The sequence below is a fragment of the Sceloporus occidentalis genome, unplaced genomic scaffold (genome assembly GCF_023333645.1).
Source record: "Sceloporus occidentalis isolate IW3139 unplaced genomic scaffold, rSceOcc1.0.p SCAF_5, whole genome shotgun sequence".
NCBI classification, from domain to species: Eukaryota; Metazoa; Chordata; class Lepidosauria; order Squamata; family Phrynosomatidae; genus Sceloporus; species Sceloporus occidentalis.
The window spans coordinates 55,988,163-56,001,827 of record NW_028316985.1 but is presented as its reverse complement, the minus strand read 5'-3'; the positions used below and the strand labels follow the sequence as shown (position 1 = coordinate 56,001,827).

The following is a 13,665-nucleotide window of genomic DNA, read 5'->3' as shown; positions in this document are numbered from 1 at the left end:
CCTCAAAGACAGAATTTTATGGAAGGTTGTGTGTTCTCCATTGCCGTATTTCATTTGTAACTTCCAAAGCATTTAAAAACATTTTTGAAGTGAAAGCATAAATCATTTTTTAATAAACGAGTTTTACAATAATTTATTATTACTACTTTCAAACCTAAGCCCTCTTTCACAATATGTTCCTTTCCCATCATTTTGTTGCTTATGGAACTGCACTGAGCATCAGTACAATTTGTTTCCATTATGATTTTTATCGCAAAGAAATCCTCTGTATCCCATCCACATCAATGGATGGATCACAACAGAACACTTTTATAAAATTGTTTTGTCTAGCCTATCTTCTCATTCCTCTCATCTCTTCTCTGGTCTCATCCTCTTTGCAAACTGTTGTGAGCATGATTTTAGATGTTTTGGACATGGTGAATCTTTCTGTGCTCCTTTCCTCGACGTGTGCAGAGTGATGGCTGACATGTTTTTGACTGTTTCTTTTTCTTCTGAAGACAGTCAAGTTGATTCTTTGAAATGTGGCTCAGCACAACATAGGAAACCAAGCACTTTTGCCTGATTCTACATTCTAGTTTTCAGAAAGAAAGTGTGACATTATCTAATTATAATGTTTGGCTTGGGTGTAAATCCTCTTAAAAACATCTTGTTTTTGGGTATATCCCTTTCCTCTGCAAAAAAAAAAAAATGCACCTTCTTTTCTGAAATGGAAAAATTAAAAGAGAGGTGGAGGACTAGCACAGAAAAAATACAAAAAAGCTAAACTTAAAATACTTTGAAATTCTAGAATTCTAATTAACCTTTTTAAAAAAGTGTGCATTCAAGTATACAAAATGTGTGCACACATTCTCACAACACTTTATATGAAAGGATAGGTGGACAGAGAAAGGTCAAGGAAGCACGAAAGGTGATGTGCATCATGGAAAACTGTGGGAGCAAAGCACTAGAGAAAATGTACACCAAGATTTATGCTTTTGATTTGAATCTTTCTGGCTTCCCTTTAAGAGGAAATATAGATGAAAGGGAGATAAAATATGGGGTGATGATTAGCAGTGGCAATTTTCTCTGGAAGCCCTGTAAAATTTTCTTAGTGACCTGTACAAAATATGTATTAAAAGTTCTATGTGGAAGCACAAGCACCCACTGTCACATTATCTCTAAGGAGGGAAAGATAGAATTGTTGTGCAATTGCCTGTCTGAAACCCTAAATCTTGGCTTCAAATCCCTTCTTCCTAGTGACCTTGGAGCCTGACTTACTTCATAGAGTTATTCCCAGAATAAAATGGTTTAAGCCACATTCACATTCTGAGCAGCTTAAAGAAAACCGTTGTACATAGGTTTAAAAGTGGAAATGGCAATATTCTTGATTAAATAAAATCGTGTGAATCTGGAATTCGTGGTTTGTGTGACAAAGAGCAGTGTCTGCTTTCTAAGGGAGAAACCCATGCTCCATTTTCTCTGTAGACCTGGAAAAGCTTAGAAGTCTACCTATTGAGTTGTGGTTAACAGGCATATCAGATCATGCTCCAATTGTGAGATGCTTGGCTTTGCATACCACAGATGGCAGGGACTGTTTTTTAAAAAAACAAAACAGTTTTTGTTCCTGATGTATACCGAGCTTCTGGATGCTATTTGCTTTGATACAAACTGGGATGTGCTCTATTCTTTAAAAATATAGGTTAATACTGTAACAAAAGGTTAGCATTTGTCTTGTGATATTACAACTCCTGCCTCACCTCTGTTATGCACTTGCCCTATTCGGTGGTGTAATGGAAAATTTTGAAGTTCAAGCACTCATCCTGGCAGTACACATAGGCATGTCCCTAAGGAAAACCCATCCATAAATAAATAAATGCAAATCTCTTGTTTCATGCTGGCAACATGGTTCTAGCAGTTTTCACTTCAACCAGGGGTAGAGTGTTTGTACAGCCAATGTGTCTTAATTACCCATTCAGGACCAAGTCACACTACACTTTGCATTACAACAGAGGTAGTTCATAACAAAATATAATTGATGGGAAAATCCATCCTCCTTCCCTTGCCACATGGACATTGCAGTAATGCTTGGAGAAATCTGAGATGGGGGTTGCAGCTGACATCCTCTTCCTTACGAATCAGAAAGTCATGGGATATTGTGCCCTGGAAGCCTTAGCTTCATTATAGCCCTGGCCTTATTTTCCTGACTGGTAACAAGTTTCAGAGGTAATCAGGATTGGCAGATTAGGATACTCTCTGGCCTTGAGATTTCAGTGCTAAAACCTGAGACCTCACAGAGTATGGGGACTGATGTGTTACAAAGGCAATGTTACAAGGGGCATCCCACAGTGAGATTGCTAAGCATGATACATTAAACATCAACCACAGCTGTACAGAATGTGCCATTCAAATAATAAAAAATACCAAGTCTTAACAATTAAGAAAAAATCATGCACACAAACACACACATACACGTTTCAAAGCTGCACTGTCAGAATCTTTGTCCTTGCCCTGAGGACTGGAGAACAGTGGCCATGCCCTGAGATCTGGGAATACTAAAGGCAATGCAGCAGTGCCTACATCATATTCCCACACAAGTCTATTCCCACTGTAGTAAGTCCTACTGAATTTGGGGCAGTTATTCCGTAGTAAATGTACTCAGGATGACAGGCTTATCTTCTTTTGAGTGTGGGAGCCCATGGAATATTGATGCAAATAACACTGCTATGTTATTTACAAAACCCAGAAACAGAACATATTGGAATAAAATCAGCAACCTTGGAGCAGGAAGCATATTTGCTAGCTTGCTTCAGATTCTTTAGGAATCCCTACTGGCCGGCTCTAACATTATGCAGTCTGTGGGACTGTGGCTGCCTCAAGCGGTATATTTTTTGGGGTCATGAAAGGGCAACCAAGGGTTAGTTATGCTCATTGTTCCTGTGTTTTTACTGGAGAGGGGGATTCTGGTGGGATTTGTTGCTTTATTGCAGTAGGTGTCTATCTGCATGAACATTCCATTTGTTGTTCTCCCTCAGGCAGCAAAATGGCTTGGGCCAGCTGTGGACCACGTCCCCCAAAGGTTTTTCCCTTCCACAGCTGTCAGTCTCTTTCTTTAGGCCTACTCAAACAATACACTTTGCATCCGTGTGCACTGTGAGAGAAGACAGCAGGCTCTTCCACCTGCCACAATGTGCATTCAAGCGCAAATCTGCAAGCCTATACTTCCAATGTTGCTGATTAGAGAAAGTGCTGCCCATGTTTATAAGCACATTGTAGACATGTGTGACTCCCACCATAAATACATTAACTGTATATAGAGCTTGATAAAGTTTTTTTTTTTTTACTATAACTCCCAGGACCCCCTAGCCAACTGTATTTGATTATTTAAAAAAAATAATAATTGAGGTATTTATATCCCACCCTATATTATTAGATCTCAGGGCAGCATATAAGCAAACTCAATTTAAGCAGATAAAACAATTTAAAACAATAAAAACAATTTAAATAAACACACATTATACACTATGACAGGTTAAAACAGTTTAAAACCATTCACATAACTATTTAGAAGTATATAATTTAGGCTCCAAAGGTTTTAATAAACACGCAGGTTTTTTTACTGGTGCCAAAATGAAGCCAGCCTTGAACGGGAGAGCATTCTGCAACTAGGGTGCACAGCTGAGAAGACCCTATTCCACATCCTCACATAGTGTATTTCTTCTAGCGTTGGGACAAAGAGATGGTCTGCTCCAGTAGACCCCAATCCTTGGGCAGGCATATCTAGGGAGAGCTGTTCCCTCAAGTACAGTCAACCCTCCACATTTGCAGCTTTGACTTTTGTGGATTTGATTCTTTGCGGATTTGATTAATATGTTCTCTCAGGAATCTCTAGGTCCTCCAGTTGTTGACCATAAAGGTTCTCCAGAAGTTGGGTGTAGTGTCACCTAGAGATTCTCTCTAGGCATTTGTAGGTACTCCAGTATAATTCTATGGTCAACCTGTGGTGGATGTTGACTATAGAATTGTGTTGGGGGACCTAGAAATTCCTAGAGAGGTGTTTTCTTACGTTAAAAAACAGTGTTTTTAAAATATGCAGGTTTCCCACTGTGCACCTAACCACAATGAATGTGGAGGATTCACTGTATTGTGATCTGTTTAGGGCTTTAAATATCAATGCAAGCATCTTGAATTCAGACCAGAAGCATATTAGCAGCCAGTTTCCTATGTTGATTATCAGAGTTATTGTCCCCCAAAGTAGTTTTTTCAAGCTCTGCTTCTTTTTCATGGAGGATGAGACTTGTGTTGAACAGGACTTTGGCATTTTGGTCATTTTTGGAAGTAGAAGCCCTGGTGGCACAGTGGTTAAATGCTGGTACTGCAGCTACAAGGTTGTGAGTTTGATCCCAGGCAGGGCTCCAAGGTCCACTCAGCCTTCCATCCTTTTGTAGGTCAGTAAAATGAGTACCCAGCTTGTTGGGGGCAATTGGCTTACACATTGTAAACCGCTTAGGGAGTGCTAGTTCCCCGATAAACAGTACAGAAATTTACTTGCTATTGCTATTGCTATTGCTAAGTGCAGGCCCACATCGGGACAGTTTGTATAGCAACATCCCTACAGAGTCCAAAAGTGTGGGTGGCAGTGTTGTCATGCAAACAATTATTAGCAGTTTTAATCTGTACCAGGAACATCTCTGCTAGGTCTTTATTTTGTAAAACCACACCCAAGTATTTTGAATTTCACCAGGAATAGAATAGAATCTAAGAGGTGGGGTAGGTGTGACAAATAATGTTACAGTTAGGATTTCCAGTTCAGGATCATCGCAGACCCTGAGGTTTCTAGAATAAAATCTGAGGCCTAGAGATGAACCATGGTGATGTCATTAGGTGTTATGCATTAAATGTCAATTACATTCATTCATAGTTTGTCAGTCAAACACACCCACATAATATTTCTCTTTTTGCAACTTAAGGCAAAAATATTTGCTAAAAGGGCTGCTCTCAGGTCAAGGTGAAAGGATTTTAATCTTTCTCACTTACTTAGGAAGATGAGATAAAGAACATTTCACCTAGTCTACTTACTTCTATGAGAAAGCAGAAGCAGAGCAGAATGGAAGTGGCCAGGCACCACAATGAGTGGAAGAGAAGCAAGAATTTAACCCCGGAGAGTCTGTGAAAGTTGCAGCAACCAATCAGTTAATCATTGGAAACTGTAGCAAGCTGCTGTTAACAGCTGAGCTGGAGAACTGCATACAGCTCTTTCTTCTTGCTCAGAGCTGAGCCTACCTAAATTGGAAAATGTGCACCCTTGTCTCCCATCTGGAGATGATGCACAAAAACTGGAGACCAGTCCCTGAGAACTGGCAACCCTAACAATAATTCCTACTGATAAAAAAAAAATCTCAGGGGGTCAGGCCCTGAGAATTGGAAACCTGGCTATAGTTTTTGATGATGATGATGATGATGATGATGATGATGATGATGATGATTCAGGACTTCAAGCTTGTATGCCCTGGTTGCATCTGCATCTTCCTAATGTCTGAAAAGTTTCCCCAGCCATCAAAGCCATGTTCCTCTGCAAAATCGCAGGCTAACTTTAAGGACATGTCAGTCAATCATTTCTGAGCCTAAGCAAGTGATCAGCTTAACAAAATATGGTCAACCAGCATCCTTAATAATATCATGTATGTTTGGGGAGAAACTACTGAATTAATTGAAGTGAACTGGGTCTTAGTGTTGCAGATGGTAATTTCCCAAGAACTGCTGTTTGCAGTCTTGCATGTCCCTAGAGCTATGTTGCAAATATTATATTCATATGATCACAGCAGTTCTCTTGTCCCAGTTAAAAGCAGAATTCCTATGTGAGCTTAAACAACAAAGGGTTTCATGTCCCTTGGGCAGTTGTTGTTGCTTTCAAAATTTGATAAAACTATTTGGAAAAATACCCAGGCAGTCATTGGCAAAGGTCCTGCATTGGGAGACATATTGTAAGGTTCACCTATGGCAGAACTATACCTCTCCCCTCCCTCTTCTGAAGGACTCACTTTCTTCCTATTGATTCCCACAATGGAGGACCCCAGGGGTCATTATTATGCATCTGGCTATGCTCACATAACAAGACACTTCTCATTTGCCCTCCGTTCTCCCCTGGCCAATAAATGGCCATGTCAGAGGAGAGGCAGCATGAAAAAGGTGGATTTTCAGTGGGTTTTTTTTTATTGTGGAAGAGAATTCTGATCTTTGCGAGAACAACAAAGACCTACTCAGCCTTATATTAGATTGAACTATGTATGTCATTAAAAGGATGTTAGACAACATTGATAATTTATGACAAATTAAACAAAGTTTATTGTAGTTAATTTTCCAGATCCCCTCTCTCATCCCCAAGCTACACATAAATAATCTTTTCAATGTGAAAATAATTAGTATATTGATTGGTTTCCAAACATGGAAGAAGATGCAAATCCTCTTCTAATGAGTTTGTATGATAAGATGATAAACAAACAAAGTCATGTAGCAAAAACAAAACAAAAAAATCTCTGTATAAACAAAATATTTAAGTTTTATTTAATAGTTCCAGTCTAGTACCAGTTAGTATACCCATATATGTTTTGGCCTTGGAAAATAATCCAATATCTATGAACAAGACAGCCTAAACCAGGATTTAATATATCCTTTCAGTACGTATGATCTATTGGTAGTCCCTACTAGAGTAGACCCATTGAATCAGTGGGATTTACCTACATGTGGACTTACTGAATCCATTCAAGTTGGGACTACCTCAGTTCCTTGAGTTCACCTTCCAAGAAAACTCTGATGTTGGATCCCAATGCTTCTGCGTTAATTTATTTTTGCCTGGTACTAATTTTACACCGTAGTAGACCAGTCTCTCCATCCATGTGCTACTGACTTTAAAATGCTTTTCAGGCCTCTAACCCTGGACAGTTTGAGAATGACAGTGATACATTCTGGCAGCGAGGGCAAGTTCCTGAAATGGTTATTTGTCATGGACAAGTAGGGATTAACACAGATACACCAGATGAAGCTTTGGTTGTTTGCGGAAACATGAAAGTTATGGGAGCGGTCATGCATCCATCTGACAGTCGAGCCAAACAAAATATCCAAGAGGTGAGTGCAATGGATAAATAACCATAACTACAGCAGCATATATGATGTCTAAAAGAAACAGGGATTTTTCAGTGGAACCTCATCTCTTTTGGATTCTGTCCCTGAAGATGCGCATCCAACTCTTTCTTTGGCTCTGGGCCTTGATGACCTTGTTTTTCCAAATGTCCTTATTGTAACTCAGTAAGGAGGGTGGAAAGTCCTTCTAACTCTTGCTGCTTGTGCTTGCAATTGTGGGTGGAGCTTTAAAGATGGTTTTAGTGCAATTGTATTTTAAATTGTTTTTATGTGCTTACTTGCAAATTCCATTTAAAAAAAGCTTTGCTCGTGAGTTAGCAACTAGTAAAGTGCCAGTCAAGCAGAATGGGTAGAAATCCAGAACACTGCTTTCTAGGATGTCAGGCAACTTGTCCCTTTTGTCACAGTATTGTCTATTCAGGCCTGTGCTTAGAAAAGTTACTATTTGGACTACAAGTCCCATAATCCAAGTGGCCATGGTGGCTGGGGAGGCTGCCATTTAGAGTGCCAAGTTCATTGAAAGAAGGGCTGTTTATCCTTTTGGGGTGTGTGTGTGTGTTGAGAAAGAAGTAGGAGTAGCTGGGAGTGTGTGATAGTAAGTAGCACAAAATGACTGTAGTGGTGAGGGTTTATACAAAGCTACCATTGGATAAATAGCTTTGCGTTCATTCTAAGATGTATTGGCTATACAGGAGGCATACTGGCTAATATCAATATGGAAAATTAACTGCAGCCATCTCAGACTTCCAAAGTATGTGTACATTAAAGTCATTAACATGAATAGATGTTAAATATGTTAACATTTAAAGTCTTGTTTTGGTCAATTAGGTTGATACGCAAGAGCAGCTGAGAAGAATAGCGCAGATGAGGTTGGTTGAATATGACTATAAGCCTGAATTTGCATCTGCTGTGGGAATTAACCAGATCCACCAAACAGGTACTCAGTCAATAAATCCCCTATCCCAGAGTTTCAGGCATATATAGATCTCACATACACCTTGGCCTCTTCTTCACTTGTAAAGTTCTTTACAATCACTTTTGTTTTTAAACATACACAATGATTAAATTAATTAATAATTATTGGTATTTTATACTGCCTTTGACATGGATTCCCCTGCATCCTCTGAAAGAGGGCTTGGAGTACCAAATCTAAAACTATATTTTGAAGTGTCTTATTTCACATGGCTTAGAGAATGGATCTTACTTGAAAATAATGATCTTTTCAAACTAGAAAGCGATAGCCTGCTCTTTAGTTGGCACGCCTATCTTGGGTATGATAAAGTCAAGGCCAATAAGGAATTTAACACACATTATATCAGGCAAGCATTATTGAGGATTTGGAACAAGTACAAATTCAGAGTTATGCCCAAAATTCCCCCCTGGTTTTTGCCACAAGAGGCTATCCAAAGGATTGAAACAAGGCAAGCTACTAATTGGTTAACATATGCGAAACTTTTTTAAAAAGACAAACTTGGCAGATATGAAATTTAAACACAGAAAGAGTTAAATAGCAAGGGTTATAAACTAGATTGGTTTGGACATAGGCAAATTTTTGAAAGGTTTAAAATAGATCTTAAACTACAAGGAATAGATTTGCGCCTAGTGGCGCAGTGGTTAAATGCCTGTACTGCAGCCATTAACTCAAAACCACAAGGTTGCGAGTTCAAGACCAGCAAAAGGGCCCAAGCTCGACTCAGGCTTGCATCCTTCCGAGGTCGCTAAAATGAGTACCCAGACTGTTGGGGGCAAATTAGCTTACTTGCTAATTAGCTTACTTGCTGTTCACCGCTATGATCTTTGGAATAGCGGTATATAAATAAAACAAATTATTATTATTATTATTAAATCAAAATGAAAGAGTGAATATAAACATTAAAGTGTAAATGTAAGGAGAACATACTAAACTATGGTATACATCCAATTTAGTCCCAAACGGGAAGATCTATTGAATTTTCAGAACTCACATATGCTTTGATTTACCAAACTCCCACTGATTCAGTGGTCCTACTGTAATTAAATCATTGTTATTTAGGCCTAAATGGCTCCTGGGATCATAAAATACACTGTAAAACAGTGCAATTGTACCTTAACACATGAGAATAAATATATAAATTTTCCTGGCACTTTGGTTGGGCACTTTTGGCACATTCCACAATTTTAATGCCACCACTAAGCAGGAAGGTCAGGCATCAGCATAAAGTACATAATATGTGGGCTAAATCATGGTTTGGGCTTGGGAGAAATAATTCAAAGAGCCACACATAGACCAACACCAGGTCCTGTCTAACATTGGAAGGTAAGCAGGCTTAGCTCAGGTTAGTACCTGGATGGGAGAAAGCTAATGAATACCGGGTGTTATAGGTTATATTTCAGAGGAAGGAAGTGGCAAAACCACCTGAGTTTCCATTGCCTCAGAAAACTCTATGACATTCAGGGGGTTACCATAGATGACTTGGAGGCATGTAGGCAGAGACAAAGTGAAGCATCTGGCTTTGTCCCTGTAGGCAGACAAAGAAGATTAAGATTAAGTCCCTGTGCAGACCAGACTTAACGGCTGGGTTGGGGATGGAGTGTTCATATGACACATGTCCCACTTCTGCCCCCAGGGCGGCATGCCACCATGTGCCGTACCGCAGGGCACACAGTGTCATGGTGCTCCTCTGACGCTGTGTCCGCATGACACAGTGTTGAAGGAGCACTGTAATGTCGCAGCACCATGGCTATTGCACCCTTTCCAGGACGTAAAAAGGATCCACTTTTTGCGGCTCCTTTTTGTGCCCTGGAAAGGCCAGATCGGGGCTGCGGTGTGCAGTTGCCATGGCCTCGATGTGACTATAAAAGGGGCATCTGCACACACCCCAAATCACCTGCTGAAGTCTGCTGGGGTCCTCCAGAGGTCTCAGATGATGATACAATCATTCTGTGTCTGGCTACAGGAATAGAGCCAGGCAATCCCTCCCTGTTCTCCAGTGGTGATTAGTGGCTGTGGGAGACAGAAGCAGCTCAACAGTAAGGTTGGAGAGAAGAACGGTTGGTCATTGTGAAAGGTGGAAAGGATTATCAACCTCTGCAATAACAACAACACAAGGCATACATACATTATCGCACATTGCATGTTTCACATTGTGCCTTGTTGCACATACTGTAGTAAGGGTGTATGTGCTTGTTCATTGAGCATCAGTGCATAATGCGCATTTGGTTGTACAGCAGTACAATATTATAAAAAGATGGCGTAGTACAACTGAGACATAAACTTATGCAACATCTTTGATATACCATAGGTTCTTTGCTAATACTGACCTCTTTTGGTTAGTCCAGGAAAAAGTACAGGAGTTGACCTCTGTGGATCTTTGTTCTGCTCTTGATTGCACTCATGTCTGTGTTTTTGTAAACAGGAGTCATTGCGCAGGAAGTGCAAGAATTTTTACCCAGAGCTGTGAGATCTGTTGGGAATGTTATATGTGAAAATGGAGAAAAAGTTGATGATTTCCTCATGGTTGATAAGGTAATTTTTTTGCTTTTTCACGACACTTTTTTTTAACAGCACAACAAATGAGGTTTGAGTTCCCTTTCCTATTCCTTTACTCCCCTTTTGGCCCAAACAGGATCATGCCAAATTGCCAGCAAACTGAAGACTGAGCCTGGAGTGGCTGGCCCTGGCATGGAATGGTTGTTTTTATATTCTGGCCAGGATCCTGTTGGGCAGTTATGAACACATAACCAAGAGATACACCCTCGTGATTACAGGTTGAGTCTCTCTTATCCTGAGTTCTGAACCCCAAATATTCCAAAATCCAATATTGTCCACATGGGTGGCTGAGACAATGAGAATTTTGCTTTCTGAGGGTTCAGTGTACACAAACTTTGTTTCATGGATAAAATAACTTAAAATATTGTGTATAAAATTACATTCAGGCTATGTCTATGAGGTGTATATGAAAGATAATAGAAAGCAAGTAGCAAGTACATTTAACGAATGAATTTTGTGTTTATACTTGGGTCCCATCTCCAAGATACCTCATTATGTATGATATGCAAATATAGGCATTCCAAAATCCTCAAAAATGCAAAATCTTAAACACCTCTGCTCCCAAGCATTCAGATAAGGGAGACTCAACCTGTGTTTTGCATTCATGAAAGCTACATAGCGCCTAATTTAGGGGCTATATATAGGGACCAAAACAAAAGTTTTGTTTTTAGGTATGTTGAGGATGACAGAAGAATCAACATTTCAACCGCATAACACAAAATATTAAACTGGGAAGTAGTCATCTGATCACTTCTCCCGTTTTGTTTGACTTTTGAGCCTGTTGTGGTCTGTGGCAGGTGTGTGTTTCTCCTTGTGAGAGATTTGGCCCCCATCCTTATTAGGTTGTCACCTCTATCATAATTTTGTCTTATCCAGAAATGTAAAGGCACCCCTTTTTTGACAGGATTTAAATAGGTGTACTAAAGTCTTAGGGCTGCTCCAGATGGGACAAAGGTATCAGGAGGTTGTAGTGTTTTTTGCTGTTGTTCTTGGTTGCTTTTCATTAAAAAAATAACCGAAATAATATTTCTTTTGTCCTGGACTATTTTCTGGTAATTCCCAGCAACAGTGACATTTTATTCTAATTCTCAACTGAGTTTCTTTTTAATTTAGAGACGTATCAGAACAATATGTTCCCTTCTTCTCTCCTTTCTCTCTCTTATTTTTGCACTATGCCATGTCTCTAAAACAAAGAAACCCAATTTAAAAAAAAAAAATCAGAGGAGAACATTTTCCTGTCAAACCAAAGGATCACTTCAGCAAACCATAACCCAGTTTAAACTTTTGGAAAACCATTAATGTAGCTCCAATAAATGGCTACAAACGGATCTCCAAAAGAATGGACCAGCAGGCTCAGGGACTAGCACCGGTCTGTGACAACTACTTTAAGTGGCACTGCTTTAAACCAGTCTAGAAGAACCCTTAGAGTGATTCCGGATGACACTTTTATCCTACTATTGCCTGGCTTCCTTCAACAAAATATTATGGGGTCTTCATATGACCTCCAGTTGAACCTCCCTTTTGTTTTTCACTGCTTCTTCAATCTTTTTAACCCCTCTGGGAAAAATCCATTATGAGAGAAAGGCTGTAATGGCCACACAGTGCCTTCTGATGGCTAGTTTGAGTAGCCTGCTATTTATAAGTGCCCTAAATTGGTTCCAAGCTTTGGAATTGCATTGGATCTTTCAGCTAAACAAATCTATCCACCCTCTTCTCTTTATACAGGCTATCCTTTTATTAGCATTTGGACATGATTTTGACGTTCAAGTAGGAAAGTGAGCGGATTTGTTCCATTTATTCAAAAGGCAAGAGACCAGATCATGAGTTTCATGGCTCCAAGTACTGTACATAAGTGTTTTGAAGATAACACTTCAGTAAACAAAGTGTAAAATGTCTTCTATCTGTTAATTGTGTAGGATTACATTCTGCATAGGATTTGTTTATGCTACATATTGCATGTGGTGGAAGATTGTGGCTACCAGCAAAACATCTCTGTGTGCCATTTACAATGGTAGTTCTGTATGTCTTAAGCATACTGCAGTAGTTTAACAACAGATAGAACAATAGCAACTTTATTCAAAGTCTAAATGGTGGCTTTCATGTTACACATTAGCATGGGAAAGTAGTTCAATAAAATGTGGGATTTATACATAGTATGATGTTATGGGGTATTTGCATATTCTGCCCCTTCCTTACTTGGCCAATATGAGTGGCTGCATTTCTAGGTAGAAATAAGAAAATATACTTTTTTTTTTCCTGATGAGTAAGACAGAGTAGAAAGCAGTAGCAAAAGGTAATTTTGCAATAAAGGCACTGCTTATTCACAGTCTATATGTAACCAGATCTTGGGAAGTTACTTTTAAAGAACAATAGTTATGGTCACTTAAGGTTATAGTTCCAGGATCCCAAGCAATAGTTACTGGTAGTTAGCAAAATGCTTATCATTGCTTTATGGATCCTGAATCCAATTGTTAGTTCCAACCAGACTATTTCTGTGAGTGAATATTTATGTATGTTCACTTTATTCAATGATGATGATGATTTCCTATCCACCTCTCCCTATGGACTGAAGTGAGAAAAAACAACAGATTAATACACAACATCAATTAAAAACAGTTTAAAAGGACAAATACATATTAAAACAATCAATTCATATTTTAAAAAATTAATTTAAAATTCACAATTTAAACATCATCTGGGTAGGTTCTAATTGGGATTTATAACAACAATAACAACAACAACAACAAAATATTTATTTGCATCCCGCCTTTCCCTTTCGAGGATCTAGGTGGGTAACAACAGTCCAATATAAAATTTAAAAACAGTAGTAACATGATCCCAATCCCCTAGCTCTCCCTCCTTCTGCTAAAATACAAATAAAACATCATACTATATAATAACAGTAGCAGTATCACACATTACACCCAGCTGCATAGAGAATGCAGCTAAAATTTACTTGTTAGTCTTGCTTTTTAGCTATTTTTTTATAAAGCAAGAAATAATACTACACACTGTTAGCA

The 13,665-nt window shown here is 39.0% G+C and overlaps 1 protein-coding gene across 1 annotated transcript in view; it reads left to right on the top strand.

The window, feature by feature from the left end:
* Positions 1-13,665, top strand: part of MYRFL (myelin regulatory factor like) — a 53,354-nt gene that overhangs the window by 21,349 nt on the left and 18,340 nt on the right. Inside the window, exons 11-13 of the mRNA XM_089524130.1 lie at positions 6,901-7,101; positions 7,945-8,053; positions 10,512-10,621. Coding sequence (XP_089380256.1) covers positions 6,901-7,101; positions 7,945-8,053; positions 10,512-10,621 — 420 coding nt within the window. The remainder of the gene's footprint in view (positions 1-6,900; positions 7,102-7,944; positions 8,054-10,511; positions 10,622-13,665) is intronic.